Source organism: Oncorhynchus mykiss, chromosome 23 (assembly GCF_057628025.1).
Source record: "Oncorhynchus mykiss isolate SJ-2025 chromosome 23, ASM5762802v1, whole genome shotgun sequence".
NCBI lineage: Eukaryota > Metazoa > Chordata > Actinopteri > Salmoniformes > Salmonidae > Oncorhynchus > Oncorhynchus mykiss.
Window position 1 is genome coordinate 39,307,501 of NC_143044.1, and position 20,061 is coordinate 39,327,561.

The 20,061-nt window shown below is 48.0% G+C and overlaps 1 protein-coding gene across 1 annotated transcript in view; it reads right to left on the bottom strand.

Moving 5' to 3' along the window:
- The window catches only part of LOC110502911 (extracellular serine/threonine protein kinase FAM20C), a 109,305-nt gene that overhangs the window by 29,517 nt on the left and 59,727 nt on the right, over window positions 1–20,061 (bottom strand). Inside the window, exon 4 of the mRNA XM_036960674.2 lies at window positions 2,959–3,051. Within this exon, the coding sequence (XP_036816569.2) occupies window positions 2,959–3,051 (93 nt within the window). The remainder of the gene's footprint in view (window positions 1–2,958; window positions 3,052–20,061) is intronic.

Here is a 20,061-nt window from a genome sequence, read left to right on the forward strand (position 1 = left end):
AGGTGGTGGGTGTCTGACTAACTCCGGAGGTGGTGGGTGTCTGACTAACTCAGGAGGTGGTGGGTGTCTGACTAACTCCAGAGGTGGTGGGTGTCTGACTAACTCAGGAGGTGGTGGGTGTCTGACTAACTCCAGAGGTGGTGGGTGTCTGACTAACTCCGGAGGTGGTGGGTGTCTGGCTAACTCCGGAGGTGGTGGGTGTCTGACTAACTCCGGAGGTGGTGGGTGTCTGGCTAACTCCCGAGGTGGTGCATGTCTGACTAACTCCGGAGGTGGTGGGTGTCTGACTAACTCCGGAGGTGGTGGGTGTCTGGCTAACTCCGGAGGTGGTGGGTGTCTGGCTAACTCCGGAGGTGGTGGGTGTCTGGCTAACTCCGGAGGTGGTGGGTGTCTGGCTAACTCCGGAGGTGGTGGGTGTCTGACTAACTCCAGAGGTGGTGGGTGTCTGACTAACTCCGGAGGTGGTGGGTGTCTGACTAACTCCAGAGGTGGTGGGTGTCTGACTAACTCCAGAGGTTGTGGGTGTCTGACTAACTCCGGAGGTGGTGGGTGTCTGACTAACTACGGAGGTGGTGGGTGTCTGACTAACTACGGAGGTTGTGGGTGTCTGACTAACTCCGGAGGTTGTGGGTGTCTGACTAACTCCGGAGGTGGTGGGTGTCTGACTAACTACGGAGGTGGTGGGTGTCTGACTAACTACGGAGGTGGTGGGTGTCTGACTAACTACGGAGGTGGTGGGTGTCTGGCTAACTACGGAGGTGGTGGGTGTCTGACTAACTCCGGAGGTGGTGGGTGTCTGACTAACTCCCGAGGTGGTGGGTGTCTGGCTAACTCCCGAGGTGGTGGGTGCCTGGCTAACTCCGGAGGTGGTGGGTGTCTGGCTAACTCCGGAGGTGGTGCATGTCTGACTAACTCCGGAGGTGGTGGGTGTCTGGCTAACTACGGAGGTGGTGGGTGTCTGACTAACTCCTGAGGTGGTGGGTGTCTGACTAACTCCCGAGGTGGTGGGTGCCTGGCTAACTCCCGAGGTGGTGGGTGTCTGACTAACTCCGGAGGTGGTGCATGTCTGACTAACTCCGGAGGTGGTGGGTGTCTGACTAACTCCGGAGGTGGTGGGTGTCTGACTAACTCCCGAGGTGGTGGGTGTCTGACTAACTCCCGAGGTGGTGGGTGTCTGGCTAACTCCGGAGGTGGTGGGTGTCTGACTAACTCCGGAGGTGGTGGGTGTCTGACTAACTCCGGAGGTGGTGGGTGTCTGACTAACTCCGGAGGTGGTGGGTGTCTGACTAACTCCCGAGGTGGTGGGTGTCTGACTAACTCCCGAGGTGGTGGGTGTCTGGCTAACTCCGGAGGTGGTGGGTGTCTGGCTAACTCCGGAGGTGGTGGGTGTCTGACTAACTCCGGAGGTGGTGGGTGTCTGACTAACTCAGGAGGTGGTGGGTGTCTGACTAACTCCAGAGGTGGTGGGTGTCTGACTAACTCAGGAGGTGGTGGGTGTCTGACTAACTCCAGAGGTGGTGGGTGTCTGACTAACTCCGGAGGTGGTGGGTGTCTGGCTAACTCCGGAGGTGGTGGGTGTCTGACTAACTCCCGAGGTGGTGGGTGTCTGGCTAACTCCCGAGGTGGTGCATGTCTGACTAACTCCGGAGGTGGTGGGTGTCTGACTAACTCCGGAGGTGGTGGGTGTCTGGCTAACTCCGGAGGTGGTGGGTGTCTGGCTAACTCCGGAGGTGGTGGGTGTCTGGCTAACTCCGGAGGTGGTGGGTGTCTGGCTAACTCCGGAGGTGGTGGGTGTCTGACTAACTCCAGAGGTGGTGGGTGTCTGACTAACTCCGGAGGTGGTGGGTGTCTGACTAACTCCGGAGGTGGTGGGTGTCTGACTAACTCCGGAGGTGGTGGGTGTCTGACTAACTCCAGAGGTGGTGGGTGTCTGACTAACTCCGGAGGTGGTGGGTGTCTGACTAACTCCGGAGGTGGTGGGTGTCTGACTAACTCCGGAGGTGGTGGGTGTCTGGCTAACTCCGGAGGTGGTGGGTGTCTGACTAACTCCAGAGGTGGTGGGTGTCTGACTAACTACGGAGGTAGTGGGTGTCTGACTAACTCCGGAGGTGGTGGGTGTCTGACTAACTCCAGAGGTGGTGGGTGTCTGACTAACTCCAGAGGTTGTGGGTGTCTGACTAACTCCGGAGGTGGTGGGTGTCTGACTAACTACGGAGGTGGTGGGTGTCTGACTAACTACGGAGGTTGTGGGTGTCTGACTAACTCCGGAGGTTGTGGGTGTCTGACTAACTCCGGAGGTGGTGGGTGTCTGACTAACTACGGAGGTGGTGGGTGTCTGACTAACTACGGAGGTGGTGGGTGTCTGACTAACTACGGAGGTGGTGGGTGTCTGGCTAACTACGGAGGTGGTGGGTGTCTGACTAACTCCGGAGGTGGTGGGTGTCTGACTAACTCCCGAGGTGGTGGGTGTCTGGCTAACTCCCGAGGTGGTGGGTGCCTGGCTAACTCCGGAGGTGGTGGGTGTCTGGCTAACTCCGGAGGTGGTGCATGTCTGACTAACTCCGGAGGTGGTGGGTGTCTGACTAACTCCGGAGGTGGTGGGTGTCTGACTAACTCCCGAGGTGGTGGGTGTCTGACTAACTCCCGAGGTGGTGGGTGTCTGGCTAACTCCGGAGGTGGTGGGTGTCTGACTAACTCCGGAGGTGGTGGGTGTCTGACTAACTCCGGAGGTGGTGGGTGTCTGACTAACTCCGGAGGTGGTGGGTGTCTGACTAACTCCGGAGGTGGTGGGTGTCTGGCTAACTCCGGAGGTGGTGCATGTCTGACTAACTCCGGAGGTGGTGGGTGTCTGACTAACTCCGGAGGTGGTGGGTGTCTGACTAACTCCGGAGGTGGTGGGTGTCTACATACACACTGTGGATTCTTTGTGTCAGGTACAGGTGTGTGTGTGTGATTTACCTGTCCAGATGAAAGGCAGCGATCTCAGCATTATGTCTCTCAAAGTCCGAAAAGTAGAAGAAGTCAGGGGGCGTCTCCTGCTCCCGAGTCTGCCTGCAGGGGAAAGGGCAAAGGTCAGGGGTTTACAGAGAACCCTGTTCTCTTAACCCCATACAAGAAAAGGTCAGGGGTTTACAGAGAGCCCTGTTCTCTTAACCCCATACAAGAAAAGGTCAGGGGTTTATAGAGGTCAGGGGTTTACAGAGAACCCTGTTCTCTTAACCCCATACAAGAAAAGGTCAGGGGTTTACAGAGAGCCCTGTTCTCTTAACCCCATACAAGAAAAGGTCAGGGGTTTATAGAGGTCAGGGGTTTACAGAGAACCCTGTTCTCTTAACCCCATACAAAAAAATAAGCTCTGAGTAGGCACAGATCTAGGATCAGCTTCCCCTTCCCGAAGCATAGCCTTAGGAGAAAGAACGCTGCATTTACCTTAGATCAGTGTCAAGGTAGATCAAAGTTTTATCTGGGTAGATAGACGTTGCTCTAGGCACAGATCTAGGATTTTAAGATGCCAACTTCTATACCTAACAAAGAGACACCGCCTACCACACAACCAAGGCCCTCTCTGAAGCACTAACAGAGGTGAAGCCACAATTGAAACTTTGCGGATTGTATTGTGGCTTTGTGTTTGAGATTCGAGGTTACTGTAGCCCTCTACCGTACCTATTTCTGGAGTCCTATGATCCTCCCTGAAAATGCTTTCCACACACTGTCTGACCGAAAGCTTTGACTGTTTAAAAAAAGCTTTTTAAGGCTTAACCCTCTCAGAGAGCCCAACAGAGAGGATGAGTCTAGAGGCGAGGCACAAAAGAGTCAAAGGCATTGAGGCTGAAGAAAAACAGACATACACTTTGGTACATTTAGATTATCAACGAGCTGACACAGAAGGTATGTTTTTCAGTAAAGAAATGATAGCAAGTTGAACTGCAGTTCACAAACTCTGTTAATCACAACAACATAAATACCACAAAACATCCAACATCTACGTGTAGTCAGGGTGTATTGCTGATTAATAGAAGGAACATAGCTGAGATGGGACTGTTCCATCCATTCAATGACATGCTTCACGTTCGCTCTCACACTGTTGTTTACACAAGCTTTAGAAGAATAAAAAACACAATCAGAGAGAAGTCGTTTCAGGAGAAATGGGTCTGCAACCTCCTCCACATCCATACCTACTCTGCAGGCCTTATCTCATCAGCTGAGGAGGGGTAGTGAGCAGAGGAGAGGACAGGAGGGACAGGAGGAGGATTGGAAACAGATTATTATCTTGGCAAGGCAATGCGCTACGCTCTCTCTCTTCTTCTATCACTCTTTCTCACCCTCCCCCTCTCTCTCTTCCTCCCTCAAGCACTTCTCTGTCTCTCTATTCCCCCTTTCTTCCTCACACTCTCCCCCCTCATGTCCTCTCCCTCTCTCTCACTTTCGCTGTCTCCCTCTTTCTCTCTCTCTCCCTCTCTCTGTAGCCTTCAGCTGTGTGTGATTGTTGCTCCACAGCTGTGAAGCTGACATATGCACCCATCATTACATAACTCACCCGGAATCATGGAACACTCCACAACGCATTCCTAACTCTCTACTAACGCTTCCTCATCCCTCCTTCCTTCCATACTCAGCTCTCTCTCGCTGTCTCTTGTTCTCTTTTTCTTTGTCTCTCCCCCTCTTTCTCTCTCTCTCTCGCGTGTTCATCCTCAAAGACCAGTCAGCCTGCAGATTCTATCTTCTAAGAAGAAGACTCTACAGGGACCGCTAATTTGAAACAGACTGTCTTTGCCTGATGAGAATAACAACAGTGAAAAAGTGACTCTGCTTAGGCCTACGTATGGTGTTTGGTTACACTGTAAGACATTTCCTGTAAAATGTACAGTAACTTATTGGCAGAAATTACAGTACCAAGTGAGTTACTAATCACAGTACTAATTACAATTACAGCATATTACTGTAATTACCTAGTGACATATTACCCATTGTTCTTTGCAAGTTCATGTTTACATTTTGGTCATTTAGCGTGCGTTCTTGTTTAGCAACTTAGAGTCGGTGCATTCAGCCAAGCACATATCAGTCACAGGAAGTGAAATGTTTCTGTAACCATTACTGAGAACGTTGTTGTAGTTAAGGATACATTGGTCTTCAGAATAATTGTAATTACAACAAGATATTTATGATATACAGTATCAGTCAAAAGTTTGGACACACCTACTCATTCCAGGGTTTTCTTTATTTTTTACTATTTTCTACATTGTACAATAATAGTGAAGACATCAAAACTATGAAATTACACACATGGAATCATGTAGGAACCAAAAACGTGTCAAACAAATCAAAATATATTTTAAATTTTAGATTCTTCAACGTAGCCATCCTTTGCCTTCATGACAGCTTTGCATACTCTTGGCATTCTCTCAACCAGCTTCATGAGGTAGTGACCTGGAATGCATTTCAATTAACAGATGTGCCTTGTTAAAAGTTAATTTGTGGAATTTCTTTCCTTCTTAATGCGTTTGAGCCAATCAGTTCTGTTATGACAAGGTAGGGGTGGTATACAGAAGATAGCCCTATTTGGTAAAAGACCAAGTCCATATTATGGCAAGAACAGCTCAAATAAGCAAAGAAAAACGACCGTCCATCATTACTTTAAGATATGAAGGTCAGTCAATCCGGAAAAATTCAAGAACTTTTAAAGTTTCTTTAAGTGCAGCTGCAAAAACCATCAAGCACTATGATGAAACTGGCTCTCATGAGGACCGCCATAGGAAAGGAAGACCCAGAGTTACTTCTGCTGCAGAGGATACATTCATTAGAGTTAACTGCCCCTCAGATTGCAGCCCAAATAAATGCTTCAAAAGTTCAACAGACACATCTCAACATTAACTGTTCAGAGGCCTTCATGGTCGAATAGCTGCAAAGAAACCACTACTAAAATACACTGTGACGGATCAGCTCGTCCGAAATACTCTAACACTGGAGGGAGGCATGAAATTAACAGACCGGAGGCAGTGGTTGTGGTTCCTTTTCTTTTGTATTGTCACTAAACAGGGTTTCTTTCGCCCGATAAAATAAGCCCAGTACAAGGTAGGGTCCAACGCTGAAACAACGGCGTAAAAAGAATAAACATAAACTAAGCAGCTGACCAAAAGGCTGTGGCCAAAAAGGGAACACAAAACAACAAACGGCTATCGTCTACACATCATATTTACATGGGGAACGCTTCCCTCTATCTTTAGCCTGCCTTGTTTAACATAGAGCCAAGGTGCATCAGATGAAGACACTTTCTCTGAGGTAGGAAAGTCTGATGTCCTCACAGATCCCTGTGTCTGATCCCAATTCATCCCCAGCTCTTCTCCTGGCACACCTATACATAAATATTAATTTCCACAAAGTTTGCTGCTTCAGTGTCTTTAGATATTTTTGTCAGATGTTACTATGTTATACTGAAGTATAATTACAAGCATTTCATCAGCGTCAAAGGCTTTTATTGACAATTACATGAAGTTGATGCAAAGAGTCAATATTTGCAGTGTTGACCTTTCTTTTTCAAGACCTCTGCAATCCGCCCTGGCATGCTGTCAATTAACTTCTGGGCCACATCCTGACTGATGGCAGCCCATTCTTGCATAATCAATCCTTGGAGTTTGTCAGAATTTGTGGGTTTTTGTTTGTCCACCCACCTTTTGAGGATTGACCACAAGTTTTCAATGGGATTATTTTTATGTTGGCCTGGTATAGTTCCCAATCAGAGGCAGCTGTTTATCATTGTCTCTAATTGGGATTGGGATCATATTTAGGCAGCCATTTCCCCACTGTGTTTTGTGGGATTTTGTTTTTGTGTAGATGCCTGTGAGCACTCCAGAACGTCACGTTTCGTTGATTCTTTATGTTTTTTTTGTGCGGTTCACTTCAATAAAACATGTCGAACCGATTCCACACTGCGCTTTGGTCTGAGTGTTATTATGACGAACGTGACATCAGCAGTCCAATCCCTGTACTTTTTGCAGAATATCAGTCTGTCACTGATGTTTTTCCTGGAGATAAGTGGCTTTGCTGCCCTTCTTGACACCAGGCCATCCTCCAAAAGTCTTCGCCTCACTGTGTGTGCAGATGCACTCACACCTGCCTGCTGCCATTCTTGAGCAAGCTCTGTACTGTTGGTGCCCCGAACCCGCAGCTGAATCAACTTTAGGAGACGGTCCTGGCGCTTGCTGGACTTTCTTGGGCACCTTGAAGCCTTCTTCACAACAATTTAACCGCTCTCCTTGAAGTTCTTGATGATCCGATAAATGGTTGATTTAGGTGCAATCTTACTGGCAGCAATATCCTTGCCTGTGAAGCCCTTTTTGTGCAAAGCAATGATGACGGCACGTGTTTCCTTGCAGGTAACCATGATTGACAGAGGAAGAACAATGATTCCAAGCACCACCCTACTTTTGAAGCTTCCAGTCTATTATTCGAACTCAATCAGCATGACAGAGTGATCTCCAGCCTTGTCCTCATCAACACTCACACCTGTGTTAATGAGAGAATCACTGACATGATGTCAGCTGGTCCTTTTGTGGCAGGGATGAAATGCAGTGGAAATGTTTTTTTTGTTGATTCAGTTCAATTGCCATCATACAAACTGAGGCAGCAGAATCTGTGAAAATAAATATTCGTGTCATTCTCAAAACTTTTGGCCACGACTGTATAGAGGGAGACACCAAGCCAATTAGTGGGCCCAGGTGTGCACTAATTGGCTTTACACTGAGTACCTATCCCCTGAGGAAGGTGCTGTCGTGTCGTCTTCCTCCGGCTGGTCACTGAACACTCACAACACCAATAAGAAGAAGAGACTTTCTTGGGCCAAGCAATTTCGCATCTAAAGATATTAGGTTCAGTATTTCTTCTCAAGTGAAAAAATGCGTATGAAAACAAGTCTTCTCTCTAGTTACTGCACTAGTACAGTAGGCCTACAAGCTTTAAACACATTTTCTTCTGGCAAACATTCAGTCCTATGATTCAAGGTCATTCAGGCTCCTGAAAATCCACAATCATACCACACACATTCCTAACACATTCCTTTCCTTGTGAAAACTAGACATAACAAAATCTTGGATTTCATTTCTGTGCAACAGAATCACTGTGTTAACCTATGGCCCAGCGGCTGTCTAAGACCTTGTCTTGCTGTGTCCCCCCTGACTGTCTAAGACCTTGTCTTGCTGTGTCCCCCCTGACTGTCTAAGACCGTGTCTTGCTGTGTCCCCCCTGACTGTCTAAGACCTTGTCTTGCTGTGTCCCCCCTGACTGTCTAAGACCTTGTCTTGCTGTGTCCCCCCTGACTGTCTAAGACCCTGTCTTGCTGTGTCCCCCCCTGACTGTCTAAGACCCTGTCTTGCTGTGTCCCCCACTGACTGTCTAAGACCCTGTCTTGCTGTGTCCCCCCCTGACTGTCTAAGACCCTGTCTTGCTGTGCCCCCCCCTGACTGTCTAAGACCCTGTCTTGCTGTGTCCCCCCTGACTGTCTAAGACCCTGTCATGCTGTGTCCCCCCTGACTGTCTAAGACCTTGTCTTGCTGTGTCCCCCTGACTGTCTAAGACCCTGTCTTGCTGTGTCCCCCCCCCCTGACTGTCTAAGACCCTGTCTTGCTGTGTCCCCCCTGACTGTCTAAGACCTTGTCTTGCTGTGTCTCCCCCTGACTGTCTAAGACCCTGTCTTGCTGTGTCCCCCCTGACTGTCTAAGACCCTGTCTTGCTGGGTCCCCCCCCGACTGTCTAAGACCCTGTCTTGCTGTGTCCCCCCCAGACTGTCTAAGACCCTGTCTTGCTGTGTCCCCCCCCGATTGTCTAAGACCCTGTCTTGCTGTGTCCCCCCCTGACTGTCTAAGACCCTGTCTTGCTGTGTCCCCCCCTGACTGTCTAAGACCCTGTCTTGCTGTGTCCCCCCTGACTGTCTAAGACCCTGTCTTGCTGTGTCCCCTCTGACATTCTGTGGCTGTCATGTGCGTGTGCCTCACGTACGTACGTGTGTGTGATGTGTGTGTGTGTGTGTGCATGCACGGTGTGTGTGGGATGTGTGTGTTTGTGTGTGTGCCTATATGCATGGTGTGTGTGTGTGTTCCCCTCTTATTGTCTACATGGCCAGAGATGATCCAGCATTGACACGTATTTGTCAATGAGTGTCTTGCCCAGAGGCAGGAAGGCTGGGTAATTACTTTGATACACATCTAATTCAAATGCCAATAAAGCTATCTATCTGGAGCATGGTATTACACACCGGCCTAGAGAGAGAGAGAGCGAGGGGAGGGGGTAGAGAGGGAGGGAGAGAGATATGGGAGAGAGAGCGAGAGATAGAGAAGGAGCGAGTGAGAGAGAGAGAGAGAGAGAGAGAGAGAGAGAGAGAGAGAGAGAGAGAGAAGCTAAGGAGGCATCTGTGATTCCTATCAGGGGGAGGAGGGTATTGTCGTGACCCTGTAGCAAGGAGTAAACACATAGTTTACACTCCAGGGTTAGACAACTTCTTGGCAGCATGGCGGCTTGGAAGCCCAAGGCAGCCAATAGGCCTGCAGTGTCTCTGCAAACACTGGCGTGTGAGAATAGTAGCAATGCGCAACAGGAAAACCATAGGCATACCTGTACACTACATATCATACCTGACCTCTCACTGACAGAAAAACTAAGAACCTATGTGGCAGAGAAGTCCTTTTGTCCCAAAGTCATATTGACATGATAAGTGCATACTTACTGTGGGCTCATGTAGAGCATAGATTATATGTGGCAAAAATGTTGTGTAAAGGACCTACAGAGGAAAAGGACAAGGGCATTACTCTGCCCTTACAGGTGCATTTAAAGGCTGCCTCCAGTCTCTGTAATCTATAATCTGTTAAACAGACACATACTGTAGGATGAAGAGCTGGCTGCAGAAAAACCCTGTTTCACACACATGGTGTCCCTCTGGGGCTGTTTAGGAAGGGTTCATGTTCAGTATGTTGTAGATAGAAAATGGCATAGAGCTGCTAAAAGTCCCTATTCCATATGTCAGAGACTCATATCTGTTCTACACAAAACATTTCTATAACTTCCTGTCGTGAAAAGGTATTTACTGATCCTCAACACAGGGGCCCCACAAGGGTGCGTGCTCAGCCCCATCCTGTACTCCCTGTTCACCCATGACTGCGTGGCCATGCACGCCTCCTACTCAATTATCAATTTTGCAGATGAAACAACAGTAGTAGGCCTGATTACCAACAATTACGAGACAGCCTACAAGGAGGAGGTGAGTGCCTTGGGAGAGTGGTGCCAGTAAATAACCTCTCACTCAACATCAACAAAATGAAGGAGCTGATCGTGTACTCAGTAAACAGCAGAGGGAGAACGCCCTTATCCACTTCAACGGGACCGCAGTGGAGAATGTGGAATGCTTCAAGTTCCTCGACGTACACATCGCTGACATACCACGCAATAGGGCCTCTTCAACCTCAGGAGGCTGAAGAAATTTGGCTTGGTCTCTAAAGCCCTCACAAACTTTTAGAGACGCACAATTGAGAGCTTCCTGTCAGGCACTATCACTGCCTGGTACAGCAACTGCACCCCCTGTAACCCAAAAAATCACCGGGGGCAAACTACCTGCCCTCCAGGACACCTACAGCACCCGATGTCACAGGAAGGCAAAAAAGATAATAAAGGAAAATAACCACCGAGCCATGGCCTGTTCACCTCGCTATCATCCAGAAGGTGAGGTCAGTACAGGTGCATCAAATCGGGGACCGAGAGACTGAAAAACAGCTTTTATCTTAAGGCCATCAGACTGTTAAATAGCCATCACTAGCCGGCTTCCACCCGATTATGCAACCCTGCTCCATAGAGGCTGCTGCCCTGTATACATAGGCTTGGAATCACTGCTCACTTTAATAATGGAACACTAGTCAATCCACTGGAGCACCAGGCCTGATGGTGGTGGTGGCCTGTTGTTTTAACTCTACTGGAGTACTAGGCCTGATGGTGGTGGTGGCCTGTTGTTGTAACTCTACTGGAGCACCAGGCCTGATGGTGGTGGTGGCCTGTTGTTTTAACTCTACTGGAGCACTAGGCCTGATGGTGGTGGTGGCCTGTTGTTTTAACTCTACTGGAGCACTAGGCCTGATGGTGGTGGTGGCTTGTTGTTTTAACTCTACTGGAGTACTAGGCCTGATGGTGGTGGTGGCCTGTTGTTTTAACTCTACTGGAGCACTAGGCCTGATGGTGGTGGTGGCCTGTTGTTTTAACTCTACTGGAGTACTAGGCCTGATGGTGGTGGTGGCCTGTTGTTTTAACTCTACTGGAGCACTAGGCCTGATGGTGGTGGTGGCCTGTTGTTTTAACTCTACTGGAGCACTAGGCCTGATGGTGGTGGTGGCATGTTGTTTTAAATCTACTGGAGTACTAGGCCTGATGGTGGTGGTGGCCTGTTGTTGTAACTCTACTGGAGCACCAGGCCTGATGGTGGTGGTGGCCTGTTGTTTTAACTCTACTGGAGCACTAGGCCTGATGGTGGTGATGGCTTGTTGTTTTAACTCTACTGGAGTACTAGGCCTGATGGTGGTGGTGGCCTGTTGTTTTAACTCTACTGGAGTACTAGGCCTGATGGTGGTGGTGGCTTGTTGTTTTAACTCTACTGGAGTACTAGGCCTGATGGTGGTGGTGGCCTGTTGTTTTAACTCTACTGGAGCACTAGGCCTGATGGTGGTGGTGGCCTGTTGTTTTAACTCTACTGGAGTACTAGGCCTGATGGTGGTGGTGGCCTGTTGTTTTAACTCTACTGGAGTACTAGGCCTGATGGTGGTGGTGGCCTGTTGTTTTAACTCTACTGGAGTACTAGTCCTGATGGTGGTGGTGGCTTGTTGTTTTAACTCTACTGGAGTACTAGGCCTGATGGTGGTGGTGGCCTGTTGTTTTAACTCTACTGGAGCACTAGGCCTGATGGTGGTGGTGGCCTGTTGTTTTAACTCTACTGGAGCACTAGGCCTGATGGTGGTGGTGGCCTGTTGTTTTAACTCTACTGGAGTACTAGGCCTGATGGTGGTGGTGGCCTGTTGTTTTAACTCTACTGGAGTACTAGGCCTGATGGTGGTGGTGGCCTGTTGTTTTAACTCTACTGGAGCACTAGGCCTGATGGTGGTGGTGGCTTGTTGTTTTAACTCTACTGGAGTACTAGGCCTGATGGTGGTGGTGGCCTGTTGTTTTAACTCCACTTGAGCACCAGGCCTGATGGTGGTGGTGGCCTGTTGTTTTAACTCTACTGGAGTACTAGGCCTGATGGTGGTGGTGGCTTGTTGTTTTAACTCTACTGGAGTACTAGGCCTGATGGTGGTGGTGGCTTGTTGTTTTAACTCTACTGGAGCACTAGGCCTGATGGTGGTGGTGGCCTGTTGTTTTAACTCTACTGGAACACTAGGCCTGATGGTGGTGGTGGCCTGTTGTTTTAACTCTACTGGAGTACTAGGCCTGATGGTGGTGGTGGCCTGTTGTTTTAACTCTACTGGAGTACTAGGCCTGATGGTGGTGGTGGCCTGTTGTTTTAACTCTACTGGAGCACTAGGCCTGATGGTGGTGGTGGCCTGTTGTTTTAACTCTACTGGAGTACTAGGCCTGATGGTGGTGGTGGCTTGTTGTTTTAACTCTACTGGAGCACTAGGCCTGATGGTGGTGGTGGCTTGTTGTTTTAACTCTACTGGAGTACTAGGCCTGATGGTGGTGGTGGCCTGTTGTTTTAACTCTACTGGAGTACTAGGCCTGATGGTGGTGGTGGCTTGTTGTTTTAACTCTACTGGAGCACCAGGCCTGATGGTGGTGGTGGCCTGTTGTTTTAACTCTACTGGAGTACTAGGCCTGATGGTGGTGGTGGCCTGTTGTTTTAACTCTACTGGAGTACTAGGCCTGATGGTGGTGGTGGCCTGTTGTTTTAACTCTACTGGAGCACTAGGCCTGATGGTGGTGGTGGCCTGTTGTTTTAACTCTACTGGAGTACTAGGCCTGATGGTGGTGGTGGCCTGTTGTTTTCACTCTACTGGAGTACTAGGCCTGATGGTGGTGGTGGCCTGTTGTTTTAACTCTACTGGAGTACTAGGCCTGATGGTGGTGGTGGCCTGTTGTTTTAACTCTACTGGAGCACTAGGCCTGATGGTGGTGGTGGCCTGTTGTTTTAACTCTACTGGAGTACTAGGCCTGATGGTGGTGGTGGCCTGTTGTTTTAACTCTACTGGAGCACTAGGCCTGATGGTGGTGGTGGCTTGTTGTTTTAACTCTACTGGAGCACTAGGCCTGATGGTGGTGGTGGCCTGTTGTTTTAACTCTACTGGAGCACTAGGCCTGATGGTGGTGGTGGCCTGTTGTTTTAACTCTACTGGAGCACTAGGCCTGATGGTGGTGGTGGCCTGTTGTTTTAACTCTACTGGAGCACTAGGCCTGATGGTGGTGGTGGCTTGTTGTTTTAACTCTACTGGAGTACTAGTCCTGATGGTGGTGGTGGCTTGTTGTTTTAACTCTACTGGAGTACTAGGCCTGATGGTGGTGGTGGCCTGTTGTTTTAACTCTACTGGAGCACTAGGCCTGATGGTGGTGGTGGCCTGTTGTTTTAACTCTACTGGAGCACTAGGCCTGATGGTGGTGGTGGCCTGTTGTTTTAACTCTACTGGAGTACTAGGCCTGATGGTGGTGGTGGCCTGTTGTTTTAACTCTACTGGAGTACTAGGCCTGATGGTGGTGGTGGCCTGTTGTTTTAACTCTACTGGAGCACTAGGCCTGATGGTGGTGGTGGCTTGTTGTTTTAACTCTACTGGAGTACTAGGCCTGATGGTGGTGGTGGCCTGTTGTTTTAACTCCACTTGAGCACCAGGCCTGATGGTGGTGGTGGCCTGTTGTTTTAACTCTACTGGAGTACTAGGCCTGATGGTGGTGGTGGCTTGTTGTTTTAACTCTACTGGAGTACTAGGCCTGATGGTGGTGGTGGCTTGTTGTTTTAACTCTACTGGAGCACTAGGCCTGATGGTGGTGGTGGCCTGTTGTTTTAACTCTACTGGAACACTAGGCCTGATGGTGGTGGTGGCCTGTTGTTTTAACTCTACTGGAGTACTAGGCCTGATGGTGGTGGTGGCCTGTTGTTTTAACTCTACTGGAGTACTAGGCCTGATGGTGGTGGTGGCCTGTTGTTTTAACTCTACTGGAGCACTAGGCCTGATGGTGGTGGTGGCCTGTTGTTTTAACTCTACTGGAGTACTAGGCCTGATGGTGGTGGTGGCTTGTTGTTTTAACTCTACTGGAGCACTAGGCCTGATGGTGGTGGTGGCTTGTTGTTTTAACTCTACTGGAGTACTAGGCCTGATGGTGGTGGTGGCCTGTTGTTTTAACTCTACTGGAGTACTAGGCCTGATGGTGGTGGTGGCTTGTTGTTTTAACTCTACTGGAGCACCAGGCCTGATGGTGGTGGTGGCCTGTTGTTTTAACTCTACTGGAGTACTAGGCCTGATGGTGGTGGTGGCCTGTTGTTTTAACTCTACTGGAGTACTAGGCCTGATGGTGGTGGTGGCCTGTTGTTTTAACTCTACTGGAGCACTAGGCCTGATGGTGGTGGTGGCCTGTTGTTTTAACTCTACTGGAGTACTAGGCCTGATGGTGGTGGTGGCCTGTTGTTTTCACTCTACTGGAGTACTAGGCCTGATGGTGGTGGTGGCCTGTTGTTTTAACTCTACTGGAGTACTAGGCCTGATGGTGGTGGTGGCCTGTTGTTTTAACTCTACTGGAGCACTAGGCCTGATGGTGGTGGTGGCCTGTTGTTTTAACTCTACTGGAGTACTAGGCCTGATGGTGGTGGTGGCCTGTTGTTTTAACTCTACTGGAGCACTAGGCCTGATGGTGGTGGTGGCTTGTTGTTTTAACTCTACTGGAGCACTAGGCCTGATGGTGGTGGTGGCCTGTTGTTTTAACTCTACTGGAGCACTAGGCCTGATGGTGGTGGTGGCCTGTTGTTTTAACTCTACTGGAGCACTAGGCCTGATGGTGGTGGTGGCCTGTTGTTTTAACTCTACTGGAGCACTAGGCCTGATGGTGGTGGTGGCTTGTTGTTTTAACTCTACTGGAGTACTAGGCCTGATCATAGAGCTGATCAAAGGAGAAAGGCAACACACATCTCCCTAAAGGATGATGGTGACGTATTTATCTACAAAAGCACCTTATAGTTTTTATGAGAGCAATGACTAAAAATATAATGTAATAAATATGCATAATCAGCATAATCATGTTGTTGTGTTGGAAATGAGGCGCCTCATTTCTAAGTGTATCTTTTACCCAGCCACATTTAAAAACAGAGTTAAAATAGGAGAGGCTATCTAGTGTATATGACCACTGTATCGCTCCCTGCCTCAATGGGCTGCTGTGTTTTATAGTGATTTAGTGCTCAGTCAGACAGTGTGTGTGTGTACTGGTTGGGTGAGGATGAGAGAATTTGAGAGGAGAAGAGGGGAGGAGGAGGAGACCTTGAGCATGCTCCAGACTGCCTTGTCAATGAGGGAGGAGTGTGTGAACAGATACTCAGCTAGGCAGTAAACATTCCACTTAGAGACTCTTGTAGCCAGACGATTCTTAACCACTCCTACACGGTGGTCCAGGTATGCCTGTTTGTGTGTGTGTGTGTGTGTGTGTGGTGTGTGCGTGCGTGCGTGCATCATGCGTGTGTGCATATACGTGCCTGTACTGTATGCGTGTGTATGTGTGTGTGTTTGTGAGACAACTCTGTATCTCCAAGAACAGTAAAGACCCTTCAACACTCCTCAATCCCCCCCTGATGCCTCAGATCCCACAGCTGAAAGGAGGATGGCTAAAGGCTATCTCTGGCTGAGGAGAGGGGGAGAGGGTGAAAGGAAGAGGTTGGATGTGGCTTTGGATACAGCTGATTTCTCAAGGCCCAGGGGTGGTCTGTTACACTCTGACACAGGGATTGGAGATGACTGGAGAGTCGGTCGGTACTAAAAGACTGACTGACAGGTTCTCTCTCTGCATTACCATTTGACTTTGACTTCCAAGACACTATAGGCAAGGCTCTTCTCTGTGTGTCTACTTTCTAAGATATATCAAATAACATGTGTTGAATGCTAATAACTATAAGTGTGAGGCCTGATATCTTTGACCTTGCTGGGTGGTAACAGATAGAAATATCCCTTCTTTATTAAACTTCCCAACATTTAAAAAGTCCTGTGTTTAAGCTATAAATAGACCTAAGTGTAAATCCGAGTTTGAAACAGCCATTAGAGGGTTAGTGTGTGGCAAGACAACATGAAATGCATTTTTACTCTGTGAGGAGAACGCAGAAGAACTGCATGTTATTGTGTTATTGAATAGTTTTCACGATGACAGCAAGAGACAGCCAAGGGATTGACTGACAGATCCTGCACCTGCAATGCAATACAGGATGAGATCTGTAATCCCCCCCCCCCACACACACACACACACACACACACACACACACACACACACACACACACACACACACACACACACACACACACACACACACACACACACAGCTACTCCACACCCACACCCCCCGTCTACCACAGACACTGTAGATAAACTGACAGGCATAACCTAATATCCTTCACTACAATACTCCATAAGCAAGCCTCCCCTACCAGGCCCTGTTGTAATGACATCCTGTAAATGCCCAGGCAGGCAGCTACATCAACAGGTCATAAAGAGGGATCCATCATCTATACATCGTCTGGGAGCGATTTACCGCTCACTGCTGATGAAGCCTTTTTAAAACTCAAATACACTACAAGTTTGTATTACTTCCTGTGCAGGAAAATTCTCAGCTACAAAAAAAGTGATGAAATTACGATCCTACATTTGCAAGCAGCCACAGTAGCAAATTGTAGATGCATTATAAGCAGCAACAGCACTAGAATACACTGCAGAACTCAGGCACCTATAACTGCATATAACGATGTGCACTGAGAGTCAGGAAGCAAGTGCAGGGAGTGAATATTTAATAAATACAGCACACAGACATGAAACAATAACGCCTGGGAAGGAACCTGATTACCTGCCCCATAAATAGGGCAGGTAATCAAGGAGATGATGGAGTCCAGATGATTGTCATTAGGCACTGCTGCACGTGAAGATGGTGACAGGTATGTGCAATAGTCAGCAGCCTGGTGACCTAGAGACCGGAGAGGGAGCACACATGACACTTCAATATCAATATAGCTTTCAATTCTGTTGTTATGTCTACTCCTGCTATCCCACTCCGGCGCTCGACATTACCAGTCTACTAACAATCAGTTCCTGGCCACCCATCTCTACGGACACCTGGCAAACATCATTACGCACACCTGTGCCCTAACATCAGTGACACCTGGACTTCATTACTAACATTGCAGACACTTCTCTTGTTTTTTATCATTCCATGTTTGTTGTTAATAAACTCCCTAACTTCACCTGCTTCCTGCGTCTATGTTACACCTGTGCATTTCAAAGCTAAAAATCAGCAACCCACTAGGCACACACTGGTTTAAGCAACGTTGTTTCCACATGGAACCAACATGGAAGAGATGTTGTCTTTAGGCGCTAACAAGATGGTGCCGACAGATATGCTCGCCCTGTTTCTAGCTCCTAACCAACTTTGCAGTATTTTGGTTTTATTGTGTTATTTCTTACATTATTTGCTCAGAATGTTTCTATTATTACCTACATACGGAAATAACTTTGGGACATTATATCAGCGGTCACTCTACTTCCCAGACCTGGATCCTTTAGAACTTCCCGAGGAAGCTCTATTCATACCGGGGGCTGCACCAAAACGCAGAAGCTGGAGAAGAGGTAGAAGGAGTGGGGCCCTAGTCAGACTCAGGCAGCGTGCATACCATCCACCGCTTCTGAGTATATTACTTGCTGATGTTTAGTCCATGGACAATAAAGTAGATGAGCTCAGGGTGAGGATCTCATTCCAGAGAGACATCAGGGACGGTAACATACTCTGTTTCACGGAACCATGGCTCTCTCCGGATATATTGTCCCTGTTGCGGTGACCATATTACCGCAACAGCAGCGGTCAGGAGTCATGAAGGCGGTCAAATTCCACGCGACCGCCTCGTCAAGGAAATTAGGCTTCTCCGAGCTCTGATGCTGCTGCTGGTCATTAGTAGCCTAACAAACTTGCTAACTGTCTGTCAATCACATGTACAGCTGATTCTCAAGATCTTGCACACTAATCAAATCAAATCAAATGTATTTATATAGCCCTTCTTACATCAGCTGATATATTAAAGTGTTGTACAGAAACCCAGCCTAAAACCCCAAACAGCAAGCAATGCAGGTGTAGAAGCACGGTGGCTAGGAAAAACTCTCTAGAAAGGTCAAAACCTAGGAAGAAACCTAGAGAGGAACCAGGCTATGAGGGGTGGCCAGTCCTCTTCTGGCTGTGCCGGGTGGAGATTATAACAGAACATGGCCAAGATGTTCAAATGTTCATAAATGACCAGCATAGTCAAATAATAATAATAATCACAGTAGTTGTCAAGGGTGCAACAAGTCAGCACCTCAGGAGTAAATGTCAGTTGGCTTTTCATAGCCGATCATTGAGAGTATCTCTACCGCTCCTGCTGTCTCTAGAGAGTTGAAAACAGCTGGTCTGGGACAGGTAGCACGTCCGGTGAACAGTTCTGGAGCAGAAGCACGGCCAGATGGACTAATGAGATGCTATTAAGCCCACACTACTACACTGTCTGAGCCAAGGACAACATGGTTTCTGGTAAGTTTTGATTACAATACTGGGTGGGGTGAACATGTTTTATACGACATACATTATTTTTTGATAACTAGTAAATAGTAGCCTACAGCAAAGTGTGTTTAAATCATTTCTAACTTGTTAACAATTTCTGCTAGTTAGTTTTTGCTACCATGTGGGTTTTAGCTTGCTTGAGCCTACTAACTGAGGAGTGTTCATTCACCTGTTTCCATACATGTTTCATTTTAAAATATTTATCTTACAAAGGAGTTGTTTAATCTAACTGCTTAACTATTTATCTGTACATGGAATTGTATTTGTTGTTTTTTTACTCATTTTTTTCTAATCTTTACAGGAAAATGCCACAGGCATTGTAGAAGGAAAAGCTATGTGCATTTGCAAATACTGATTCCTCCTGGAATCAGACGTTTCTTTGACTCACTGGAGGAATGTAGTCAGAGAAATGCTGATGAATGTCTTGCTCGAGCTGTGTATGCAACTGGTTCACCTCTAATGCTCACAAGCAATGTGTATTGGAAAAGATTTCTGAATGTTCTCCGCCCAGCATACACCCCTCCAACCAGAAATGCTTTATCTACTCATTTGCTGGATGCAGAGTTCAACAGAGAAAGAAGAAAGAAGACTCTATTGTAATCATCTCTGATGGGTGGTCGAATGTTCGTGGGCAAGAAATAATTAACTACATCATCTCCACCCCTCAACCAGTATTCTACAAGAGCACAGACACAAGGGACAATAGACACACTGGTCTCTACTGTACATTGCAGATGAGCTGAAGGCAGTCTTCAATGACCTTGGACCACAGAAGGTATTTGCACTGGTGACACAATGCTGCGAACATGAAGGCTGCTTGGTCTAAAGTGGATGAGTCCTACCCTCACATCACACCCATTGGCTGTGCTGCTCATGCATTGAATCTGCTCCTCAAGGACATCATGGCACTGAAAACAATGGATACACTCTACAAGAGAGCCAAGGAAATGGTTAGGTATGTGAAAGGTCATCAATCTACCTCACCAAGCAATATGAGAAAAATAAGAGCACCACATTGAAGCTGCCCAGCAACACCCATTACTGTGGTGTTGTCATCATGTTTGACTGTCTCCTGGAGGGGAAGGAGTCTCTCCAAGAAATGGCCATATCACAGTCTGCCGATATGGACAGCCCCATCAAGAGGATCCTCCTGGGTGACGTATTTTGGGAGAGAGTGGTAAGCAGCCTGAAACTCCTGAAACCTATAGCAGTAGCCATTGCACAGATTGAGGGAGACACTGCCATCCTGTTTGATGTTCACACTCTGCTTGCAGATGTAA